The 26,262-nt window shown below is 46.7% G+C and overlaps 1 protein-coding gene across 8 annotated transcripts in view; it reads right to left on the bottom strand.

Moving 5' to 3' along the window:
* Positions 1–25,328, bottom strand: part of xk (X-linked Kx blood group (McLeod syndrome)) — a 39,871-nt gene extending 14,543 nt beyond the window's left edge. For 6 of the 8 annotated variants that reach the window (XR_008089891.1, XR_008089890.1, XR_008089892.1 and 3 more), the window contains exons 1-2: positions 24,172–25,328; positions 11,523–11,785 (exon numbers count right to left, since the gene is read on the bottom strand). Coding sequence is in view for 1 of the 8 variants with exons in the window: in XM_035749457.2 (XP_035605350.1) it covers positions 11,523–11,785; positions 24,172–24,416 (508 nt within the window). In the remaining 7 variants the exon portion in view is untranslated. Of the gene's footprint in view, positions 1–11,522; positions 11,786–12,049; positions 14,135–14,593; positions 15,528–15,987; positions 16,022–16,474; positions 17,201–24,171 lie in introns of those variants that run through there. The other 2 variants (XR_008089894.1, XR_008089895.1) reach the window with 2 other exon arrangements.
* Between the last annotated feature and the right edge of the window lie 934 nt (positions 25,329–26,262).

Genomic DNA, 26,262 nt, shown 5'->3' with positions numbered 1-26,262 from the left:
ATAGCATCTTGCTCTGATTTTACTGGTGAGCGTATTAACTCCTAAATGGCCTGCTGTTCTATCATTGCGGATAAAGGTAAGTATCTCATGTACAGTACGAGCTCATCTGGTACAACCCCTCTCCAGATGGTGTCATCTGTCTCATAGTTTTAACTCTAAAGGCATAACACTCCATTCTTCACATGTAATGCCCCCCACACTTGTTTGAAACGCTTGAACGTTGGCTCAGATTCCAGTTCTGCTCTACCACCTTTTTTCCATGTCTTTAACTGGGAGACCACCGGGTCTCTATCCTGTGCTTCCAACAGGAAAGCTGCATTTGTGGGAGCTTGTTTGAGCTCTGACTGCAGGCTCAATAGTGACATCCTGAGGCTTGTTTACGATGACTCTCAAATTGGCTCTCAGAGAGTCTACACTCTCTATCTGTGTGTGGGCATGACACACCATCTGCATTACTGTGCAGTGGCCCGTGGACAATATCATACTCCTACGGCTCCACTTTCTCTAGGCACCTAGCTAACTGTACCTCAGGTACTCAGCCACCTCAGTGAGCTGTGATCAGTTCTCAGTAGACATTTCCTTCCCAGCAGAAAGTGTTTGAAATGTTTAAGAAACACTACCACATTTCAGATGCTCCCATGCTATCTCCCAATTTCCTTCTTCAAAACAACTAACCAAAGCATCACCACATTTATATGGGGCAATAAAAAACCTAGGATCAAGTTTTCCACTTAATCAAAACCTGAATCTAAAGGTGGTCTTGCCCTTCCCTCCCTTCAATTGTACTACTGGTCTGCCCAAATCCGCAACATGCTAACATGGATCACAAACAGACAAGAGTCAACGTGGATTCAGATAGAAGCCCAATCCTGTGGTTCATTGCCCTTAAGCTCAATTATATTCATTAATAACTTTAGTGAAGTGGGCAACATCGCCAAAACCTTTGTGATTTACAGCACACTACTAGCGAGGAGGGACTGTAAGAAATACCTGGTAATTTCCTCCCAAATATGTTCTCACTCGCCTATAGTAGGCAACCCAGACTTGCCAAAAGCCCTGAGGGATGCCAACTTTAATCTTTGGCATACTCTCGGAATCAGGACCTTTTCAGACCTATTTCATCAGAAAACCACTACACTGAAATCCTTTCAAGAGCTCTGCAGTGAATTCGATGTGCCAAGATCCCATTTTTTTTTTTAAATATCTTCAAATTAGACATGTAATTTCCTCATTTACCTACAAGAGGAGGTTTAGAACTCAGTTGAATGAAGTTGAAACCATTCTTGTCACAGCACAATCCATTAAAGGCAAAATATCTTACATCTATAGACTCCTTTCTGAGAAAGGAAGCTCCTCCTTTACTCCTTTGAAAATAATCTGGGAAAAGGACCTTGGTGACTAGGGAAATGCGCAGATACATGTTGTGTAAGGTACTGTAAAACCTAAAAATGAATTATTGGTCCGTCGTCTCAGCGAATGTTTGAAATAGCTGATAAGAACCTTGATAGTGCTGCTGCAAGTGTTATATATTTTTTTGTGTTTTTATTTTAATTTAGTTTTTGAGTACGTGTGCGTATGTGTGTGTGTGTGTGTATGTATGTATGTATGTACGTATGTATGTATGTATGTATGTATGTATGTATGTATGTATGTATGTATGTATGTATGTATGTACCAAGGAAAATATATAGATTAAGAAAAATAAATGCTTTTATTCGACTTTATCATTAATTTTAATTGTATTTTAATTTTTTCAAATGTATTATTATTTTTTGACTTTTTCTTTTTTTAAAGCCTGTCACATCTGTGAATGTGGAATGTGTTTTGTTGGTTGATTGAAAAACAAGAAAACTTAATAAAACTTTAAATTGAAAAAAAAAAGAAACAGTACCACAGCAAAAAGCTCCTTCTTGGTAGTTGAGTACATCCTCTCCTGTTTTGACAGTGGCCAACTGGCATATGCTTCTACTCTCTCCCTCCCCTCATGTTTCTGGGAGAGGACGGCCCCTATGCCTGTGTCACATGTGTCAGTATCCATTATGAAATCTAGATTTAGGTCAGAGAAAGCACATATGGGGGATGTGGTAAGCTTGGACTTTAGTTCAATAAAGGCCACTTCACACGCTGCGTGCCACTCAAACGTTTTCCCCTTATCTGTAAATCTGTACAAGGGCTCCGCCGTAGCTGCAAAATCTGGTCTGAACCTCCTGACTGTCTCTGTCAGTGACTTGGGGCTAGGCCATAACCTGACTGTCTCTGTCAGTGACTCGGGGCTAGGCCATAACCTGACTGTCTCTGTCAGTGACTCGGGGCTAGGCCATGACCTGACTGTCTCTGTCAGTGACTCGGGGCTAGGCCATAACCTGACTGTCTCTGTCAGTGACTCGGGGCTAGGCCATGACCTGACTGTCTCTGTCAGTGACTTGGGGCTAGGCCATAACCTGACTGTCTCTGTCAGTGACTGGGCTAGGCCATAACCTGACTGTCTCTGTCAGTGACTCGGGCTAGGCCATAACCTGACTGTCTCTGTCAGTGACTCGGGGCTAGGCCATGACCTGACTGTCTCTGTCAGTGACTTGGGGCTAGGCCATGACCTGACTGTCTCTGTCAGTGACTGGGGGCTAGGCCATGACCTGACTGTCTCTGTCAGTGAGGGGCTAGGCCATAACCTGACTGTCTCTGTCAGTGACTCCCTAGGCCATAACCTGACTGTCTCTGTCAGTGACTCGGGCTAGGCCATGACCTGACTGTCTCTGTCAGTGACTCGGGGCTAGGCCATGACCTGACTGTCTCTGTCAGTGACTCGGGGCTAGGCCATGACCTGACTGTCTCTGTCAGTGACTCGGGGCTAGGCCATGACCTGACTGTCTCTGTCAATGACTTGGGGCTAGGCCATGAGCTGACTGTCTCTGTCAGTGACTCGGGGCTAGGCCATGACCTGACTGTCTCTGTCAGTGACTTGGGGCTAGCCATGACCTGACTGTCTCTGTCAGTGACTCAAGGGGCTAGGCCATGACCTGACTGTCTCTGTCAGTGACTCGGGGCTAGGCCATGACCTGACTGTCTCTGTCAGTGACTCGGGGCTAGGCCATAACCTGACTGTCTCTGTCAGTGACTCGGGCTAGGCCATGACCTGACTGTCTCTGTCAGTGACTCGGGGCTAGGCCATGACCTGACTGTCTCTGTCAGTGACTCGGGCTAAGGCCATGACCTGACTGTCTCTGTCAGTGACTCGGGGGGCTAGGCCATGACCTGACTGTCTCTGTCAGTGACTCGGGGCTAGGCCATGACCTGACTGTCTCTGTCAGTGACTCGGGCTAGGCCATGAGCTGACTGTCTCTGTCAATGACTTGGGGCTAGGCCATGAGCTGACTGTCTCTGTCAGTGATTCGGGCTAGGCCATAACCTGACTGTCTCTGTCAGTGACTCGGGCTAGGCCATGACCTGACTGTCTCTGTCAGTGACTCGGGGCTAGGCCATGACCTGACTGTCTCTGTCAGTGACTCGGGGCTAGGCCATGACCTGACTGTCTCTGTCAGTGACTCGGGGCTAGGCCATGACCTGACTGTCTCTGTCAGTGACTTGGGGCTAGGCCATAACCTGACTGTCTCTGTCAGTGACTCGGGCTAGGCCATGACCTGACTGCCTCTGTCAGTGACTCGGGGCTAGGCCATGACCTGACTGCCTCTTTCAGTGACTCGGGGCTAGGCCATGACCTGACTGTCTGTCAGTGACTCTGGGCTAGGCCATGACCTGACTGTCTCTGTCAGTGACTCGGGGCTAGGCCATGACCTGACTGTCTCTGTCAGTGACTCGGGGCTAGGCCATGACCTGACTGTCTCTGTCAGTGACTCGGGGCTAGGCCATGAGCTGACTGTCTCTGTCTGTGACTTAGGGCTAGGCCATGACCTGACTGTCTCTGTCAGTGACTCGGGGCTAGGCCATGACCTGACTGTCTCTGTCTGTGACTCGGGTCTAGGCCATGACCTGACTGTCTCTGTCTGTGACTTAGGGCTAGGCCATGACCTGACTGTCTCTGTCTGTGACTCGGCGCTAGGCCATGACCTAACTGTCTCAGTCAGTGACAAGGGCTAGGCCATAACCTGACTGTCTCTGTCAGTGACTCGGGGCTAGGCCATGACCTGACTGTCTCTGTCAGTGACTCGGGGCTAGGCCATGACCTGACTGTCTCTGTCAGTGACTGGGGCTAGGCCATGACCTGACTGTCTCTGTCAGTGACTCGGGGCTAGGCCATGACCTGACTGTCTCTGTCAATGACTTGGGGCTAGGCCATGAGCTGACTGTCTCTGTCAGTGACTCGGGGCTAGGCCATGACCTGACTGTCTCTGTCAGTGACTTGGGGCTAGGCCATAACCTGACTGTCTCTGTCAGTGACTCGGGGCTAGGCCATGACCTGACTGTCTCTGTCAGTGACTCGGGGCTAGGCCATGACCTGACTGTCTCTGTCAGTGACTCGGGGCTAGGCCATAACCTGACTGTCTCTGTCAGTGACTCGGGGCTAGGCCATGACCTGACTGTCTCTGTCAGTGACTCGGGGCTAGGCCATGACCTGACTGTCTCTGTCAGTGACTCGGGGCTAGGCCATGACCTGACTGTCTCTGTCAGTGACTCGGGGCTAGGCCATGACCTGACTGTCTCTGTCAGTGACTCGGGGCTAGGCCATGACCTGACTGTCTCTGTCAGTGACTCGGGGCTAGGCCATGACCTGACTGTCTCTGTCAATGACTTGGGGCTAGGCCATGAGCTGACTGTCTCTGTCAGTGATTCGGGGCTAGGCCATAACCTGACTGTCTCTGTCAGTGACTCGGGGCTAGGCCATGACCTGACTGTCTCTGTCAGTGACTCGGGGCTAGGCCATGACCTGACTGTCTCTGTCAGTGACTCGGGGCTAGGCCATGACCTGACTGTCTCTGTCAGTGACTCGGGGCTAGGCCATGACCTGACTGTCTCTGTCAGTGACTTGGGGCTAGGCCATAACCTGACTGTCTCTGTCAGTGACTCGGGGCTAGGCCATGACCTGACTGCCTCTGTCAGTGACTCGGGGCTAGGCCATGACCTGACTGCCTCTTTCAGTGACTCGGGGCTAGGCCATGACCTGACTGTCTCTGTCAGTGACTCGGGGCTAGGCCATGACCTGACTGTCTCTGTCAGTGACTCGGGGCTAGGCCATGACCTGACTGTCTCTGTCAGTGACTCGGGGCTAGGCCATGACCTGACTGTCTCTGTCAGTGACTCGGGGCTAGGCCATGAGCTGACTGTCTCTGTCTGTGACTTAGGGCTAGGCCATGACCTGACTGTCTCTGTCAGTGACTCGGGGCTAGGCCATGACCTGACTGTCTCTGTCTGTGACTCGGGTCTAGGCCATGACCTGACTGTCTCTGTCTGTGACTTAGGGCTAGGCCATGACCTGACTGTCTCTGTCTGTGACTCGGCGCTAGGCCATGACCTAACTGTCTCAGTCAGTGACTCTGGGCTAGGCCATGACCTGACTGTCTCTGTCTGTGACTTGGGGCTAGGCCATGACCTGACTGTCTCTGTCAGTTACTTGGGCCCCCTCTCTTCTTGGAAAGCTTTCCTCTGGATGTTGGAACATTGCTGTGGGGACTTGCATCCATTCAGCCACAACAGGGCGATTAGGCCTGGCTTGCAGTCGGCGTTCCAATTCATCCCATAGGTGTTCGATGGGGTTGAGGTCAGGGCTCTTCTGCAGGCCAGTTAAGTTCTTCCACACCAATCACGACAATTTCTGTATGGACCTCGCTTTGTGCACAGAGGCATCGTCATGCTGAAACAGAAAAGAGCCTTCCTCAAACTGTTTCCACAAAGTTGGCAGCTGTTGTATGCTGTAGCTTTAAGATTTTCCTTCACTGGAACTAAGGGGCCTTGTCCGAACCATGAAAAACAGCCCCAGACCATTATTCCTCCTCCACCAAACTTTACAGTTGGCACTATGCATTCAGGCAGGTAGCATTCTCCTGGCATTCACCAAACTCAGATTCGTCCGTTGGAATGCCAGATGGTGAAGCGTGATTCATCACTCCAGAGAACACGTTTCCATTGCTCCATAGTCCAATGCTGGCGTGCTTTACACCACTCCAGCCGACGCTTGGTATTGCGCATGGTGATCTTAGGCTTGTGTGCGGGTGCTCGGCCATGGAAACCCATTTCATGAAGCTCCCGACAAACAGTTCTTGTGCTGACGTTGCTTCCAGAGGCAGTTTCGAACTCGTTAGTGGGTTTTGCAACTGAGGACAGGTGATTTTTACGTGCTTCAGCACTTGGCGGTCCCGTTCTGTGAGATTGTGTGGCCTACCACTTTGCTGCTGAGCCGATGTTGCTCCTAGCCACTTCATAATAATAGCAATTACAGTTAACTGGGGCAGCTTCAGCAGGGCAGAAATTTGATGAACTGACTTGTTGGAAAGGTGGCATCCTATGACGCTGTCACCTTTTCCTTTACAGCTTTCAGCTGCACCTCAGTTAGCTGTCTGTAATCTATGTCCAGTTCTTGCATTAACTGTTCTATGTCCCACTTTGCTGTGGTGGGAGAGTACGGCGGCAGTTTAGAATCCTGTAGGCTAGCAACGATAGTGTCTTCACTACCCTTCTCCCAGATAGAGAAACCCCAGTTCAGTGCCCTCCCGCAGTAACTGTGAATCAGGGGTGACATTCATCACCCGCACTGGCATTTTCCCCTTCACTGAGCTGCCAACTTGTATCAGTGACTTCAGCACACAGCTCAAGAAGATCCTCAATTTTGCCATTGTTTACTGTACCCTCAACTTATATGTAACTTCTGGAGTGTATAATCGTGTCAGTCATCACTTTATAAGCTCTCCATGCCTTTCTCCTGAAAATCAGTGTACTCTGCTTCCCCAAAACACAGCATGTTTTCTTTTGTAAATCAAGTACAGCCCCGTATTTTACCATGAAGTCTGTCGCTATCAGTGCACACTGGTCTGTGTCACTCACAACGACAAAGTCCCCGGTCAGTTTCAGACCGTCAATGTTCATGACTGTGGACCAGCTCCCAGTACTGAGAGAAACTGTTCATTTGCTACTTTAACTGTGCAGTGGTATGGTTACAATGTACCACTCTTACCTCCAGTAGCATTTCTCCATACCTGTTCATGTACCATGGAAACCTGGGCCCACGAGTCCACTATGACCTCACACTCGAAGTCAGCCATTTTGCACTCAAGGTAAACCCCACTCCCCACAACACTTGCTGTGGACTGGTCAGCTGTGAGTGTAGTTTAAGCCGATGCTGTGCTGTCCTTTTCCACGTCAGGACAATCTTTTTTCATCCAGCAGGCCTCTGCCATCGGTCATCCTCTGTCGCTCCCGGGGAACCTAGATCTCCCATTGCTGCTGTAGAAGACCCTGGAAACGATATCTGCTCTAATATGCATCCCTCTGATGTGGCTCCTCCTCTGCTAGATGTTGTACCTCGGACCACACTATGCAAAGCTCTCACACAATGACTCAAACATCTCTTTTGGAACTCTGATGTTGTTTCCAACTGGAGGCAGAGTGACCTTGCTTGTGCCACACATGTTCACTTTGTATTGTGCAGTGTCTTGGTTTTCAAGCAATGTTAAGGTTTTCTTCCGGTGAAAGAGAGGCGGACCAAAATGCAGCATGGTTATTTCGATACATCTTTAATGAAGATAAACACGAACAATACAAAACAAGAAACGTGGCTCTGGCTGCTCCATGCAGACTGGCGGCTCTGGCTGCTCCATGCAGACTGGCGGCTCTGGCTGCTCCATGCAGACTGGCGGCTCTGGCTGCTCCATGCAGACTGGCGGCTCTGGCTGCTCCATGCTAACTGGCGGCCCCTTGCAGACTGGCAGCTCTGGCTGCTCCTTGCAGACTGGCAGCTCTGGCTGCTCCTTGCAGACTAACAGCTCTGGCAGCGCTGAACAGGCGGGAGACTCTGGCAGCGCTGAACAGGCGGGAGACTCTGGCAGCGCTGAACAGGCGGGAGACTCTGGCAGCGCTGAACAGGCGGGAGACTCTGGCAGCGCTGAACAGGCGGGAGACTCTGGCAGCGCTGAACAGGCGGGAGACTCTGGCAGCGCTGAACAGGCGGGAGACTCTGGCAGCGCTGAACAGGCGGGAGACTCTGGCAGCGCTGAACAGGCGGGAGACTCTGGCAGCGCTGAACAGGCGGGAGACTCTGGCAGCGCTGAACAGGCGGGAGACTCTGGCAGCGCTGAACAGGCGGGAGACTCTGGCAGCGCTGAACAGGCGGGAGACTCTGGCAGCGCTGAACAGGCGGGAGACTCTGGCAGCGCTGAACAGGCGGGAGACTCTGGCAGCGCTGAACAGGCGGGAGACTCTGGCAGCGCTGAACAGGCGGGAGACTCTGGCAGCGCTGAACAGGCGGGAGACTCAGGCAGCGCTGAACAGGCGGGAGACTCTGGCAGCGCTGAACAGGCGGGAGACTCTGGCAGCGCTGAACAGGCGGGAGACTCTGGCAGCGCTGAACAGGCGGGAGACTCTGGCAGCGCTGAACAGGCGGGAGACTCTGGCAGCGCTGAACAGGCGGGAGACTCTGGCAGCGCTGAACAGGCGGGAGACTGGCAGCGCTGAACAGGCGGGAGACTCTGGCAGCGCTGAACAGGCGGGAGACTCCGGCAGCGCTGAACAGGCGGGAGACTCCGGCAGCGCTGAACAGGCGGGAGACTCCGGCAGCGCTGAACAGGCGGGAGACTCCGGCAGCGCTGGACAGGCGGGAGACTCCGGCAGCGCTGGACAGGCGGGAGACTCCGGCAGCGCTGGAGAGGAGGAATGCTCCGACAGCGTTGGACAGGCGAGTCGCACTGTAGGCCTGATGCGTGGTGCTGGCACTGGTGGTACTGGGCCGAGGACACGCACAGGAAGCCTGGTGCGGGGAGCTGTCACCGGAGGGCTGGTGTGTGGAGGTGGCACTGGATGGACCGGACCGTGAAGGCGTACTGGAGATCTTGAGAGCAGGGCTGGCACCAACCGCCCTGGCTGGATCTTCACGCTAGCCCGGCAGATGTGAGGAGCTGAGATGTAGCGTACCGGGCTAAGCACGCGTACTGGGGACACCGTGCGTTGCACCGCATAACACGGTGCCTGACCAGTACCACGCCCGCCACGGTTAGTACTGCTAGGCGCACTATAGCGCTGAGCTGGCACAGGACGTGCAAGGCTAGGGAGGTACACAGGAGGCCTGGTGCGTGAGGCTGGCACCATCTTCACCAGCCGACTAGCACGCACCTCAGGACGAGTATGGAGAGCTGACCCAGGTGCCATCAAATCCCCGACACGCTCCGTCGGGCGAATTCCGTGCCTCATGCACCAACACAGCAACTCCCTCATAACTCTCTCCTCCAATTTCCCCATGAACTCCTTCACAGTCTCTGCTTCGCTCACCTCCAACACCGGCTCTGGTTCTGGTTTCCTCCTTGGCTCCTTATGATAAACAGGGGGAGTTGGCTCAGGTCTGACTCCTGACTCTGCCACACTCTCCCTGTGCCCCCCCAAGAAACCACAAACCTAGACAAAACACACCACATAAATAACCCATGTCACACCCTGACCTGACCAAAATAATAAAGAAAACACAAAATACTAAGACCAGGGCGTGACAAGCAATTCTAGCGGTCTTATCTGATCAAGTTCTGTAGCAATGCTAATTCCCTTTCCAATATTTCTGGTCCTGCCTTGCGCAGGTGAATACGAAGATCACTGCAACCACTGTGTAATAAAATGGGCTCGTGCAAGCGAATCACGTGCGCACACACTCTAATCTGGGTAAACCCTTGAAGCTAGCCTGCTTAAATCATGGCCAAATTTACAAATGCACTCACCCACGTTAAGTTTCCTGTCCTGAAAAAAAGGTAAGATTCCAGTCAGTATGCTCAAATGCAAATTTCCCTCAGTGAAAGCATGGGAAAGTTCAAACGATCTAACTCAAACGGTCCAATCCAAGCAGTCCATTCTTTCCACTCAAACGGTCCAATCCAAGCAGTCCATTCTTTCCACTCAAACGGTCCAATCCAAGCAGTCCATTCTTTCCACTCAAACGGTTCAATCCAAGCAGTCCATTCTTTCCACTCAAACGGTCAATCCAAGCAGTCCATTCTTTCCACTCAAACGGTTCAATCCAAGCAGTCCATTCTTTCCACTCAAACGGTTCAATCCAAGCAGTCCATTCTTTCCACTCAAACGGTTCAATCCAAGCAGTCCATTCTTTCCACTCAAACGGTCCAATCCAAGCAGTCCATTCTTTCCACTCAAACGGTTCAATCCAAGCAGTCCATTCTTTCCACTCAAACGGTCCAATCCAAGCAGTCCATTCTTTCCACTCAAACGGTCCAATCCAAGCAGTCCATTCTTTCCACTCAAACGGTTCAATCCAAGCAGTCCATTCTTTCCACTCAAAACGGTCCAATCCAAGCAGTCCATTCTTTCCACTCAAACGGTCCAATCCAAGCAGTCCATTCTTTCCACTCAAACGGTCCAATCCAAGCAGTCCATTCTTTCCACTCAAACGGTCCAATCCAAGCAGTCCATTCTTTCCACTCAAACGGTCCAATCCAAGCAGTCCATTCTTTCCACTCAAACGATTCTGGTATGAACGCCAGCCAGTCAATCCGCCTGTCCTTTGCACCTGGCTGATCTACCACCATCTGTCGATTGTTGTTCCCGGGTTGTTTGACTTCTCCCTCCATTTTCCCACGCAGATAGCAAGCTAATGTTAGCCAAACGAGTGAGTTGCTGTTAGCGAATTGATTTGTTAATCCCAAAATCCGCTGCCACCAATTTGTAACGACTCTGTAAGGCCACCGAAACGTACAGGTAGGTTATTAACTAGCATAAACAGTCTAGGACAGCAAAGCAGTTCTTCAGTCTGGAATGACATTCTCAATAACAGAAAATAAAACAGGGAAGTATTAGCAGACTGTGTGACATAACTCAAATGTGTCTGTGATACTAGTTCCTATATTATGCATAATCATGATTCAGATGGCAGATGAAAACAGTTATTTCAAACAGTGAGTTTGAAGACTGTGATCTAAATAAAATACCTTGATAGCAGAGTGTGAGAGAGTGTTGCGTAATACCACTTTGAGTCATGAAAACACCATCCGCTTATTTCCAACGTGGCACTTAGCTAATCAGCCCACGCCATAGTGAAACTGCTCTGAGGGGGGTGGCCTGGCCTGGAGGGATTTGGGGGAAGGACTGTGTCTCTGTAGTGAGCCTCTATAGGGGGTAACCAGCAGATATAACTCAACTATGTTCATGTGCAGGCTCAAAGAGGTTCCTATATACTGAGAAAGCTGGGGGCCTCTGTCCCTCAATGCATGGAACTCAAGATGACTCAAGTGTGATCAAACAGAGAGAAAACATACACGCACACACATACATAGAAACACAAACATATACAGACACTGAAAATTGAAACAACTATAAGTCACACTTCTCTACCTCACACACACAGTCACACACACACCACTCACCTCTGCCGATGGATACCCCCTGTTGCAGGACACAAATGTAGAGCTGCAGGGTGAGCTGGGGGGCGGAGCCCAGGAAGGCCTGGATGACAGAGGTGCGGGCGAAGGCGGCACGGTGGGTGAACAGCTTGCCTTCTGCCTGCCCCACCTGTCTCTCCACCTCCTCAGACTGGCCCCCCCTGGGCATCTGGCGCTTCCGCGTGATGCTGACATACGGCTCCTCTACCCGGCCCACACTGCCGTAGATACAGAACGCCTCCAGACACCTACAGCAGCAGAGGAACACACACACACATAAAACATGATTAATGCAGTGGGGTACACAAGGCCTCCACACACCTACAGCAGCACATAAATACTAAAATAACGAGGGAAGATGTGGAAGACATTATGAACAATTCTGTGGATACCAAACCCATGGGAGTGTCTCAAACTCTTAACAGTGTGCAAGAACTTTTCTGTATTTTCACACAATATCTTATCCTTATAGTTAACAAACAGATTACCGACCATTTCGAATCTCACCGTACCTTCTCCACTATGCAATCTGGTTTCAGAGCTGGTCATGGGTGCACCTCAGACGCGCTCAAGGTCCTAAACGATATCATAACCACCATCGATCGATAAGAGACATTACTGTGCAGCCATATTCATCGACCTGGCCAAGGCTTTCAACACTGTCAATCACAACATTCTTATTGGCAGACTCAACAGCCTTGGTTTCTCAAATGACTGCCTCGCCTGGTTCACCAACTACTTCTCAGACGGAGTTCAGTTGTCCTGACCTCTGGCAGTCTCTATGGGGGTGACACAGGTTTCAATTCTCGGGCCGACTCTCTTCTCTGTATACATCAATGATGTCGCTCTTTGATCCACCTCTCTAAAGATGACACCATTCTGTATACCTCTGGCCCGTCTTTGGACACTGTGTTAACTAACCTCCAGATGATCTTCAATGCCATACAACTCTCCTTCCGTGGCCTCCAACTGCTCTTAAATGCAAGTAAAACTAAATGTATGCTCTTCAAACAATCGCTGCCCGCACCTGCCCGCCCGTCCAGCATCACTACTCTGGACGGTTCTGACTTAGAATATGTGGACAACTACAAATAACTAGGTGTCTGGTTAGACTGTAAACTCTCCTTCCAGATTCACATTAAACATCTCCAATCCAAAATTCAATTTAGAATTGGCTTCCTATTTCGCACCAAAGCCTCCTTCACTCATGCTGCCAAACATACCCTCGTAAAACTGACCATTCTGCCGATCCTCGACTTCGGCAATGTCATTTACAAAATAGCCTCCAACACTCTACTCAGCAAATTGGATGCAGTCTATCACAGTGCCATCCGTTTTGTCACCAAAGCCCCATATACTAACCACCACTGCGACCTGTACGCTCTCGTTGGCTGGCCCTCGCTTCATACTCGTCGCCAAACCCACTGGCTCCAGGTCATCTACAAGTCTCTGCTAGGTAAAGCCCCGCCTTATCTCAGCTCACTGGTCACCATAGCAGCACCCACCCGTAGCACACGCTCCAGCAGGTATATCTCACTGTTCACCCCCAAAGCCAATTCTTCCTTTTGGTCGCCTCTCCTTCCAGTTCTCTGCTGCCAATGACTGGAACGAACTGCAAAAATCACTAAAGATGGAGGAGACTCTTGCCTCCCTCACTAGCTTTAAGCACCAGCTGTCAGAGCAGCTCACAGATCTCTGCACCAATTCATACATAGCTCACCTGTAAATAGCCAATCCAATCTACCTCATCCCCATACTGTATTTATTTATTTATCTTGCTCCTTTGCACCCCAGTATCTCTACTTGTACATTCATCTTTTGCACATTCTACCATTCCAGTGTTTAATTGCTATATTGTAATTACTTCGCCACCATGGCCTATTTATTGCCTTACATATCTTATCCTACCTCATTTGTACATGCTGTATATAGATTGTTCTACTGTATTATTGATTGTATGTTTGTTTATTCCATGTGTAACTCTGTGTTGTTTTGTGTCGAACAGCTTTGCTTTCTCTTGGCCAGGTTGCAGTTGCAAATGAGAACTTGTTCTCAACTAGCCTACCTGGTTAAATAAAGGTGAAATAAATCAAATAAATACAAATCCTGCAATCGCTGGAAAATACAGCCTCTAGAATACATTGATGATAACATACAACAATAGAAACCAAAACAAACATCAATGAACTGCTCCCTTACCAACAGCATCATCACACATATGGCACTACTAGAATAACGCACATCTCTATCATCACTATCAACATAAACACCACCTGCAACACTAGCAACATAAACACCACCTGCAACACTATCAACATAAACACCACCCTCAACACTATCAACATAAACACCACCTGCATCACTATCAACATAAACATTACCTGCAACACTATCAACATAAACACCACATTCAACACTATCAACATAAACACCACCTGCATCACTATCAACATAAACACCACCTGCATCACTATCAACATAAACACCACCTGCATCACTATCAACATAAACACCACCTGCATCACTATCAACATAAACAACACCTGCAACACTATCAACATGAACACCACCTTCAACACTATCAACATAAACACCACCTTCAATACTATCAACATAAACCCCACCTGCAACACTATCAACATAAACACCACCTGCAACACTATCAACATAAACCCCACCTGCAACACTATCAACATAAACACCACCTGCAACACTATCAACATAAACACCACCTGCATCACTATCAACATAAACACCACCTGCATCACTATCAACATAAACACCACCTGCATCACTATCAACATAAACACCACCTGCAACACTATCAACATAAACCCCACCTGCATCACTATCAACATAAACAACACCTGCAACACTATCAACATGAACACCACCTTCAACACTATCAACATAAACACCACCTTCAATACTATCAACATAAACACCACATTCAACACTATCAACATAAACACCACATTCAACACTATCAACATAAACAACACCTGCAACACTATCAACATGAACACCACCTTCAACACTATCAACATAAACACCACCTTCAATACTATCAACATAAACCTCACCTGCAACACTATCAACATAAACACCACCTGCAACACTATCAACATAAACCCCACCTGCAACACTATCAACATAAACACCACCTGCAACACTATCAACATAAACACCACCTGCATCGCTATCAACATAAACACCACCTGCAACACTATCAACATAAACACCACCTGCATCACTATCAACATAAACCCCACCTGCATCACTATCAACATAAACATTACCTGCAACACTATCAACATAAACACCACCTGCAACACTATCAACATAAACACCACCTGCATCACTATCAACATAAACACCACCTGCATCACTATCAACATAAACACCACCTGCATCACTATCAACATAAACACCACCTGCAACACTATCAACATAAACACCACCTGCAACACTATCAACATAACCACCACCTGCATCACTATCAACATAAACAACACCTGCAACACTATCAACATAAACCCCACCTGCATCACTATCAACATAAACACCACATTCAACACTATCAACATAAACACCACCTGCAACACTATCAACATAAACACCACATTCAACACTATCAACATAAACACCACCTGCATCACTATCAACATAAACACCACCTGCAACACTATCAACATAAACCCCACCTGCATCACTATCAACATAAACATTACCTGCAACACTATCAACATAAACCCCACCTGCATCACTATCAACATAAACACCACCTTCAACACGATCAACATAAACACCACCTTCAACACTATCAACATAAACCCCACCTTCAACACTATCAACATAAACACCACCTTCAACACTATCAACATGAACACCACCTTCAACACTATCAGCATAAACACCACCTGCATCACTATCACCAAACACCACTATCAACATAAACACCACCTGCATCACTATCAACATAAACACCACCTGCATCACTATCACCAAACACCACTATCAACATAAACACCACCTGCATCACTATCAACATAAACACCACCTGCATCACTATCAACATAAACATTACCTGCATCACTATCAACATAAACACCACCTGCAACACTATCAACATAAACATTACCTGCAACACTATCAACATAAACATTACCTGCAACACTATCAACATAAACCCCACCTGCAACACTATCAACATAAACACCACCTGCAACACCACCTGCATCACTATCAACATAAACACCACCTGCATCACTATCAACATCAACACCACCTGCAACACTATCAACATAAACAACACCTGCAACACTATCAACATAAACACCACCTGCAACACTATCAACATGAACACCACCTTCAACACTATCAACATAAACACCACATTCAACACTATCAACATAAACACCACCTGCATCACTATCAACATAAACACCACCTGCATCACTATCAACATAAACATTACCTGCAACACTATCAACATAAACACCACCTGCAACACTATCAACATAAACATTACCTGCAACACTATCAACATAAACATTACCTGCAACACTATCAACATAAACCCCACCTGCAACACTATCAACATAAACACCACCTGCAACACCACCTGCATCACTATCAACATAAACACCACCTGCATCACTATCAACATAAACACCACCTGCAACACTATCAACATAAACAACACCTGCAACACTATCAACATAAACACCACCTGCAACACTATCAACATAAACACCACATTCAACACTATCAACATGAACACCACCTTCAACACTATCAACATGAACACCACCTTCAACACTATCAGCATAAACACCACCTGCATCACTATCACCAAACACCACTATCAACATAAACACCACCTGCATCACTATCAACATAAACACCACCTGCATCACTATCAACATAAACACTACCTTCAACACTATCAACATAAACACCACATTCAACACTATCAACATAAACACCACATTCAACACTATCAACATAAACACCACCTGCATCACTATCAACATAAACACCACCTGCATCACTATCAACATAAACACCACCTGCAACACTATCAACATAAACACCACATTCAACACTATCAACATAAACACCACATTCAACACTATCAACATAAACACCACATTCAACACTATCAACATAAACACCACCTGCATCACTATCAGCATAAACACCACCTGCATCACTATCACCAAACACCACTATCAACATAAACACCACCTGCATCACTATCAGCATAAACACCACCTGCATCACTATCACCAAATACCACTATCAACATAAACACCACCTGCATCACTATCAACATAAACATTACCTGCATCACTATCATCATAAACACCACCTGCAACACAATCAACATAAATACCACCTGCAACACTATCAACATAAACCCCACCTGCAACACTATCAACATAAACAACACCTGCAACACAATCAACATAAACATTACCTGCAACACTATCAACATAAACATTACCTGCAACACTATCAACATAAACACCACCTAGATCACTATCAACATAAACACTACTATCAACAGCCAGCTGGATCTACTACGTCCCATAGTAACACCCCAAACTCTATCCGTGAGTTGACCAGTTGCAGCTCCACACATTAGTCAACATGACATACCCAGGCTTCTAAGTAGAGCAGGAGACTCGAGGCAGTCATCTTCCAATGCGGCTAAAGACTAAAGGCCCGGGTGGGCGGGTGTGTGACTGGGCTGTGGGCCAGGGCCAGGGCAGTATAACTCATTCACTCTGTCTGGGTAAAGCAGCTCTTTTCCACGGTGCCAATAAAAGACGAGGCAGGGAGCTTTACGGTCACAGGGCCAGTGAGGGACAGGCTGTTTATCAGGCTAAACAGCCTCCCAGTGACACGCAAAGTGGTAATAGTATGCATCAGCTAAAAGGCTGCGCTGCTAACTGCTAACTCTACTGCTAACCCTATCCTAATCCTAACAGCTTTAGCAACACACTTGCTAAATATCAGAGCCCACACGTATCAGTATGCTATACAGTAGTAGTCTAGGCCCAGGGATTTTACTTGACCATATGCCCTGACAAGGACACTGGGCCTGAGGCTATAGATCTCAGAATAGTTCAGGTCACATGGGAAGAAACATCTTTGGGCCCTACATACAACATACAGTCCGTCATTTAGCTACCTTGATGGTGAAGCAATATTGAAATTGCAATCAAGGGATTTAGTGTCCGAGCGTCGCATAGCATTTCCAATTAGACCTGTATGATGAATTAGTGTGTGTGTGTGTGTGTGTGTGTGTGTGTGTGTGTGTGTGTGTGTGTGTGTGTGTGTGTGTGTGTGTGTGTGTGTGTGTGTGTGTGTGTGTGTGTGTGTGTGTGTGTGTGTGTGTGTGTGTGTGTGTGTGTGTGTGTGTGGTAACTAGAGACTGCAGGCAAGGGGCTGGCTTTAGAACATAATTACAACAGTAGGAAAGTGATCACAGACTTGTAATGGAGAACTGGAGCAGTTAGGGTGAGAGTGAATCAAATATAAATGAATAAGTCACAATGGGTAACTCAATCATGTTAATGGAGAAAGACAGCAACAAAGCTATTTCGATGCTTTAACCACCTGCCCAGGGAGTCCATGGGAATTGCCCTCTTGTCTAAATCTTGCACATGGTGGCACTTGTTTCCTGTGTACTGCCCCTTTCAAATAAATGTAATTAAAACTATTCAATTAAACATCTCCATACATTCCAGAAGCAGAAATGTACATTTTGGTCATTTGGCCTCACTTCACAGTCTAGTGTATGCTGTATGTTTTCAGGATGTGGCCTCCTGCTTCTGTGCAGACTGATACCCTGCCTTCTCCACTTGTGTTATCACAGATAAGAACCAGGAAGCAGCAACATGTGCTATTCTTAGAGCTGCCTGTGCAATGGAGGAGCAAGGGCGTGAGTCAGAGATACATGCTTTTAGACCCATCATTACATTTTAGACTCAAGAGATGCAGGCCATATATCCAGAGGCCGTTACTGCCAAGCATTATTCAACAACACCCCATCAGCTTTGAGTGATGCATGACATCACATATCCATCTATCTGTTCAACTAGGAAACACAACATCACACATACCCACAGGCTAGCCATAGTGTCAGTGAGTGTCCACTGTTATAGATAGGGGCTCCCAAGTGGCGCAGCGGTCTAAGGCACTGCATCTCAGTGCAGGAGGCGTCACTACAGACCCTGGTTTGATTCCAGGCTGTATCACAACCGGACGTGATTGGGAATCCCGTAAGGCGGCGCACAATTGGCCCAGAGTCGTCCAGGTTATGGTTTGGCCGGGGTAGGCTGTCATTGTAAATAAGAATTTGTTCTTATTCCCCCTCAGGAGACTGAAAAGATTTGGCACGGGTCCTCAGATACTCAAAAGTATATACAGCTGCACCATTGAGAGTGATGGTTGCATCACTGCCTGGTATGGCAACTGCTCGGCTTCCGACAGCAAGTCACTGCAGAGGGTAGTGCGTACGGCCCAATACATCACTGGGCCAAGCTTCCTGCCATCCAGGACCTCTATACCAGGCGGTGTCAGAGGAAGGCCCTAAAAATGGTCAAAGACTCCAGCCACCCTAATTACAGACTGTTCTCCCTGCTACCGCACGGAAAGCGGTACCAGAGTGCCAAATCTAGGTCCAAGAGGCTTCTAAACAGCTTCTACCCCCAAGCCATAAGACTCCTGAACATCTAGTCAAATGGCGACCCAGACTATTTGCCTTGCCTCCCCCCTCTGGAACGCTGCGGCTACTCTCTGTTATTATCTATGCATAGCCATTTTACCTACATGTACATATTACCTCAATTACCTCGACACCGGTGCCCCCGCACATTGACTATGTACTGGTACCCCCTGTATATAGTCCCGCTATTGTTATTTACTGCTGCTCTTTAATTATTTGTTATTCTTATCTCTTACTTTTTTAAATGTATTTTCTTAACTGCATTGTTGGTTAAGGGCTTGTAAGCAAGCATTTCACTGTAAGGTCTACTACACCTGTTGTATTCGGCGCATGTGATTTGATAGTGGGGTTTTTTTCAAAAATTAAAACGAGGTTGGAGTAATAACATGTTCAACTACTTAAGACATTGCCTCAAATCACTATATCAGTGATGTAGTGGCTTAGCTGGCTAAGTAATAATAGCCAGAGCCCTTCAACGTTATTGCAATAGAAGTATCTGCTGGCAACTAGCCCCTGACTGACTGACATATTTAAAAGTGGCTATCTCAGAGAGTCGGTTTTTGTTTGTTTGGGGGGATGTCTGTTGACACGGCATGAGTCGCAGGACGGTTTTAAAGTGGCCTTTTGTCCGGCATCTCAGGCCCTTGGCCTGTGACGTCAGAGGGCGGAGTAAGCCGTTTGAGAGTGATGAATGTGCTGCTAAAAAGGCAAATCGGGCGGAAGCAGGCGAACATAAAAAACAAACCACTGTTCATGATTCCACTCATTCGCAAAGAGGCAGACCTGTGTGATTAGAACTCAGTCAGATCAAGAAAATAAGCTTTCTGAGCTTTGATCAGCACTGGGAGCAATATTTATGTTGATTCGTAAATTATTTTCTTTATTGTGTATAACATTTATATTTGTATTCTTTTTTTCCCCTTCAAATTAGACAAAATTACTGAGGTCCGGACCTCGGTGTCCTCATATGTTGTTACGGCCCTGGTCAGTGAAACTCGAATCAACTGAGCACCTTGAGTCCAAGGGTAATACCCAAGGATTCTACTATTTGCATATTCCATTGCAGAAGGCTGCAATGCCGTGGGTGTATTCTGTAGCTATTGGGTGGGTGTTTTCTGTAGTCCTCTGGTTTGCAGATTCCAAAACTGTGCGTGTCTCTGATCATTTGGTGCATCCATCCAGTAGGAAGAACTGTGGTCAGTGTGTCTCTCTAGAGATGGGATCAGTATAAATTCCTACTGAGTCTGGCCATGAAGGGCAGATGGCCAGGCCAGTACTGGGCTTACTGATAACTGATAACTAAGTGTCTGGGACAGGGTAGGGCCTGGCCTATTATGGGGTGTATATGGGCTATATACGTATGGGGGTTATTCAGGGATACATACTGCATAGTCACTGCTATACCAGCCTAGTTATTTATTGGTCAGGGACCATGACAGTAGGACAGAACTATTTGTCTTGTCAATAAATCTATCAGATTTACACAGAAACAGTGATCCTCTTTATTCTCCCGGATAGTCACCAGTTGAAGGAATGTTCTTTGGATTTTCAAGTCCCTCGGTCGAGCACCTGATCCCCCTTTTTCATTTAATCTGGCCTGAAGCGCGTTTGGGTATACCTTTTTATCCAGTAGGACAGAACTATCAAGGCATTCTTGGAGGTTTGCCCTCCCACACAAAGACAGCAGTTCCATGGGAGGTCAAGAAAATCATTAAACAACAGAGACTCAGCAGGAGAAGATTATGGCTATGGGTGTTATATTACCTCTGATTCAACACCAGTCATGGGAATACTGAGCTGCTGTCATGGACAATCGACATATAAACCAAACACAAGTTCATATCTCACAATAGGCCTGCACTGTGGATTATTGCTCAGGCAGCTATAGCAAGGACAAATTTGATATATTTTCAGTTAGGGCCTCCATAATGAATTGACTGTATATTGATAGGCCTATGTGTTATTTAGGGCGTTTGATTAGAGTAATGAGTGGTCAATGGTCGGTCGCATTCCAGGGTCTTTAAATGAAGGCTCCTTATGCAGCTAAAGCGGTTGGTGTGTTGTTCATGCGGTGCTGCAGTGGTTTGCGGTGTGCTATATTGATCATGGGACTAGGCCTATTGATCAGGTCTGCACAGTGGCGGACTTACCATAAGGCAGAATAGGCAATTGCCTCAGACCTCACATCATCAAGGGGTCTTGTGAGTTGGGAATAATTTAAAACAAATAATACTAGGAATCATTTATTTTTTATAATTTCTCCGCTTGAGGCCCCCCGATGCTCCACTCAAGGACACCCCCCTCATTCATATTCCATTCGCCCAGCTCAATGTAACATCGATAGGTTTAGGCTACTACATGATAATTTTCCCTATACCCATCACGAGGTTGCTACATCCTAGCCTAAGAATGAAAGTTTATAACGTAGTTGCACAGGTCGAGAGACAATTGGAGTAACCAAGGTGACAGACAGTGACACATTCAATATTGCCTTGCCCACTCTTGATCTAGGGTATAATCATTAGTCCAAACAGTTGCAAACAAGCGTTTCTATTGGACAAATTCAGGTAGGTTTATCCTAGTTTCGTTCTGTTTAAGAAACATTTTCAACAGAATCAGCGGAATGAGTACACCCCTGATCACCCGCACACACAGTTCACTTTCATAGCAGCCACATACAAACAGCAACATCACTTTGCTCGTTGTATTATTCCTTCTCGCATCTACCTGCTCTCCTACTCTCACATTTTCCCTTCACTTGTGGAATTCAGTGCACAACACAACAGCTCTCTGTGACCAGGCAAAAAAAACAATTCAAGCCAAACCTTCATATCATAACCGCTAACCACTACACACAGCCTACATCGTTGTCAATGTCACCATATTAGCTAACGTCATAGTCAACATAGCTACTAGACCTAATGCGTTAGTAAACCCACTACAATCACGCAGTACAGTGTAAAGCAAGCAGTTTAGCAGTTTCACTGGCGGGCCCCAGTGGCAATAAATTAATAAAACCGAAGGTTTACCTTGACTTGGAAGAGTTCCGGTGTTGGATAGCCAGCTAATATAAATAGCATTTCTCTTTTTTTGAGCTGGGTGTTTGAGTAGGCTATATTAGCGAGCTACATTAGCTAGTTATGGAAGTGGAAGTGAAAGTAAAAAAATAACTAAATATAGCTCTCTCTCTCTGCTGCTTCTCCTTAATTTTTTATAAGTTAATTTGTTCAAAACAGTTCAACTATCGTCTTTCTCTACTCACCACATTTTATGCACTGCAGTGCTAGGTAGCTGTAGCTTTCTTTTACTAGATTCATTCTCTGATCCTTTGATTGGGTGGTCGTCATGCCCTGACCATAGAGATCCTTATTTATTCTCTATGTTTGGTTAGGTCAGGGTGTGACTCGGGTGGGAAAATCTATGTTTTCTATTTCTTTGTTGTTTTGTGGTTGAGTGTGTTTCCCAATCAGAGGCAGCTGTCTATCGTTGTCTCTGATTGGGGATCATATATAAGTTGTGATTTTCCGTTTGGGTTTTGTGGGGTGTTATTTTCTATTTAGTGTCTGTGCCTGACGGAACTGTTCGCTTTTGGGGATTTGGTATTTTTGTTTGAGTGTTTCTTGAAATTAAATATCATGAACACTTTCCACGCTGCGCTTTGGTCCACTCTTCCTTCCACCGACGAGAGCCATTACAGGTGGACAACATGTCAGTTCATGCTGCAAGAGCTCCTGTAGGTTGGAGGACATCCTCCGTAAGTCTTAATAATTACTGTGTAAGTCTATGGATGGGGTTCAATAGGTTTTGTATTAAAGTCAATGTACCCTGAGGCGGATGGAAAATAGCTTGTCCTCTGGCTACACCATGGTGCAACCCCAAAGAGTGCTGTTGGGGCTACAGTAGACCTTCATTCCAAAACAGTGTGTTTTAATCAGTTTGGTGACATTAATATATTTAGTATAGTTTTATCTAACTTTTTAATGTTTCACTCTTTTTATTTTTAGGAAATTCACTGAGTAGGATTGTCCTCCCTTTCCTCCTCTAAGGAGCCTCTGCTGACATTAACCCTAACCTTAACCCCTAGCCTAGTTAACATTAGCCACCTATCTATGCTAACATTAGAATGCTAACATTGGAATTCGTAAGATATCATACATTTAGCAAATTCGTAACATATTGTAGGAATTGCAATTTGTAACATATTGTAGGAATTGCAATGTATAACATATTGTAGGAATTGCAATTTGTCATATTGTGATCATAATATATCATACAAAATGGATGATGGACATTCACAACTTAATACATGCCATACTAAACTTAACATATCATATTATTTCGGGTGTCCCAGATAAACGGTTACAATGTTATCTCTGCCCCTGACTCCAGGTTGTAAAACCTGGGCTCTGCCTGGGGCATCCAAATGACTAAATCCGCCCCTGGCTCTGCAGGCCCTACTGCGCACGGCGCAGTGTGTGTTGTGGCCTGTAGCAAGAGACAAAAGGGCCACAACAACAAAGACAGCAAGACTGACACGTTGAGCTCCGATTCTCCATCGTCAGGCTATAATATTCTTATGAGGTTACACATTGAGCATTCCCCCGACAGTTGGGGGGAATTTAAATCTCCATTGTATTGAAACAACATTGAATCACCCAAGACGTTGTCACTCATTTCAGCCACTGTTTGGTCATTGTCTACCAAACATTTTCATTCAAGGCGAGATATTGTACAATCTTTGCCAGGCAGCTTTAGAGATAAGCAGTGGTGGACTAGCCTACTTACGACTGCATGATGCTACGGATCTGGAGGTGGTGTGGTGATGGTAGAGCGCACATAAATAACGGGAAACTGTAGGAGAGCACGGCTCTCTCCCCTCTTTCACCGGCTACTTACCTCACGATGGGTCCGAGCTGCAGGATGTGAAGCAGAAGAACAAGCGGTCGGTCCCTGCTAAGGTCCCGGTGAATGAAGGTGAGCGTCAGCTGCACGAGCACCGACGTTACTAGGGTGAAGAGGAGGGTGAGCCCTTGCCAGATCTGGTCGCCGTCGGAGCGGTATGTGGAGCTGAGGTAGAGGGCTGCCGTGGTCTCAGCCGTGAACAGAGACACCGAAACAAATATGGAGCTGGGGAGTCGCATCCTCACTCACTCAGCCATCGGGGAAGGCGGGCCGCTCTTCCCTACCATCGTGCATTAACCGAGAGCCGACTCCGTGAGGGAGATGCTCTCCTGTCGAGCGCTTGCTGTGTCTAGGGCTCATCTATTTGACAGGCTATTTCTCGTCTCGTGGTGTTGTTCCGGAAAGGACCAATAGGTGGCGCGTTGAGTTCGCATTGTGCTCATGTGTGCGAAGAACTAATGATAAAAACATTCAGAGGCGCCCTCATCGCTGTTCAACAACAACAAAAATAATAGTAAATATCCTCAATTTGGAAGGCTTTAATGATCCTGCAAATCAATAAATTACACATGTAAGGAAAAAATGCCACAATATTACATGAATATATCAATAGGCCCACATTATCGTATACAGTATACATTTATCTTTAAAGAACAGGAAGCCTTTAGGCTACCTACATATTGACAATGCAACACATGGAAACATTGACCTCAACAGATTTCCTACCAAAGAAATTGCGTCACAGATACAGTCTAAACTAGTGTTCTCAAGTAAGGCCAGTTCAGAGAGTAACATCACAGATAGCGTCCATAAGAAATTGGGCATTTTTCAACTGGAGAGTAGCTCACCAAATATCAGGGTCCAAATTAATGTACGGCTGTTGCCATACAGTGAAGCAAATGGCTCATGTTAAAACCTCCGTTTAATGTGTCTTAAGAAAGTTGCAATAAAGTTGCAAGAATTCCCAGGTGGTAAACAATGGTTTAAGTTGATCCAGATGATGATATTTGGACCTATTTTAACAGCACCCTCAAGTGAACCATGTGTTGATCTGTGTAGGCCTAATACCTATCAGTATGCTAAGTATGCCATATTTTACAGTGCTCTCCATTACTCATATTTGTATTTGCACAGTAAACAGAGAAACTGGATATAGTGTCGAGATGCTTGTGTCTCCGCCCTAACAATGGGATTCATAGTCCACAACGACGGGCCCCATCACTGCCAGAAGTGATGCAGCCTGGATTCGAACCAGGTACTGCAGTGACACCTCTTGTACTGAGATGCAGTGTTTTAGACCACTGATCGAGAGCATCCTGTCAGGCTGTATCACCACCTGGTACGGCAACTGCACCACCCCAAACCGCAAGGCTCTCCAGGGGGTAAAGAGGTCTGCATAACGCATCACCGGGGGCAAACTACCTGCCCTCCAGGACAGCATCAAACACCCGATGTCACAGGAAGGCCAAAAATACTGAGACTGTACTGAGACTGTAAAACAGCTTCTGTCTCTCTTCTATCTGTAAAACAGCTTCCATCTCAAGGCCATCAGACTGCTAAACAGCCATAGAGAGGATGCTTCCAACATACAGACTCAAATCTCGACCACAAGTCGGCTAGGACGTCTACTTTGTGCATGACACAAGTCATTTTTCCAAAAATTGTTCACAGACAGCTTATTTCACTAATAACTCACTGTATCACAATTCCAGTGGGTCAGAAGTTTACATACACTAAGTTGACTGTGCCTTTAAACAGCTTGGAAAATTCCAGAAAATTATGTAATGGCTTTAGAATATTCTGATAGGCTAATTGACATAATTTGAGTCAATTGGAGGTGTACCTGTGGATGTGTTTCAAGGCCTACCTTCAAACTCAGTGCCTCTTTGCTTGACATCATGGGAAAATCAAAAGAAATCAGGCAGAACCTCAGAAAAAAATGCCTGAAGGTATCACATTCATCTGTACAAACAATAGTACGCAAATATAAACACCATGGGACCACGCAGCCGTCATACCGCTCAGGAAGGAGACGCATTCTGTCTCCTAGAGATTAACATACTTTGGTGCGAAAAGTGCAAATCA

This window comes from Oncorhynchus keta, chromosome 34 (genome assembly GCF_023373465.1).
Source record: "Oncorhynchus keta strain PuntledgeMale-10-30-2019 chromosome 34, Oket_V2, whole genome shotgun sequence".
Taxonomy (NCBI): domain Eukaryota; kingdom Metazoa; phylum Chordata; class Actinopteri; order Salmoniformes; family Salmonidae; genus Oncorhynchus; species Oncorhynchus keta.
Note: the sequence above shows the minus strand (reverse complement) of the source record. Positions and strands in the feature narration are given on the sequence as shown.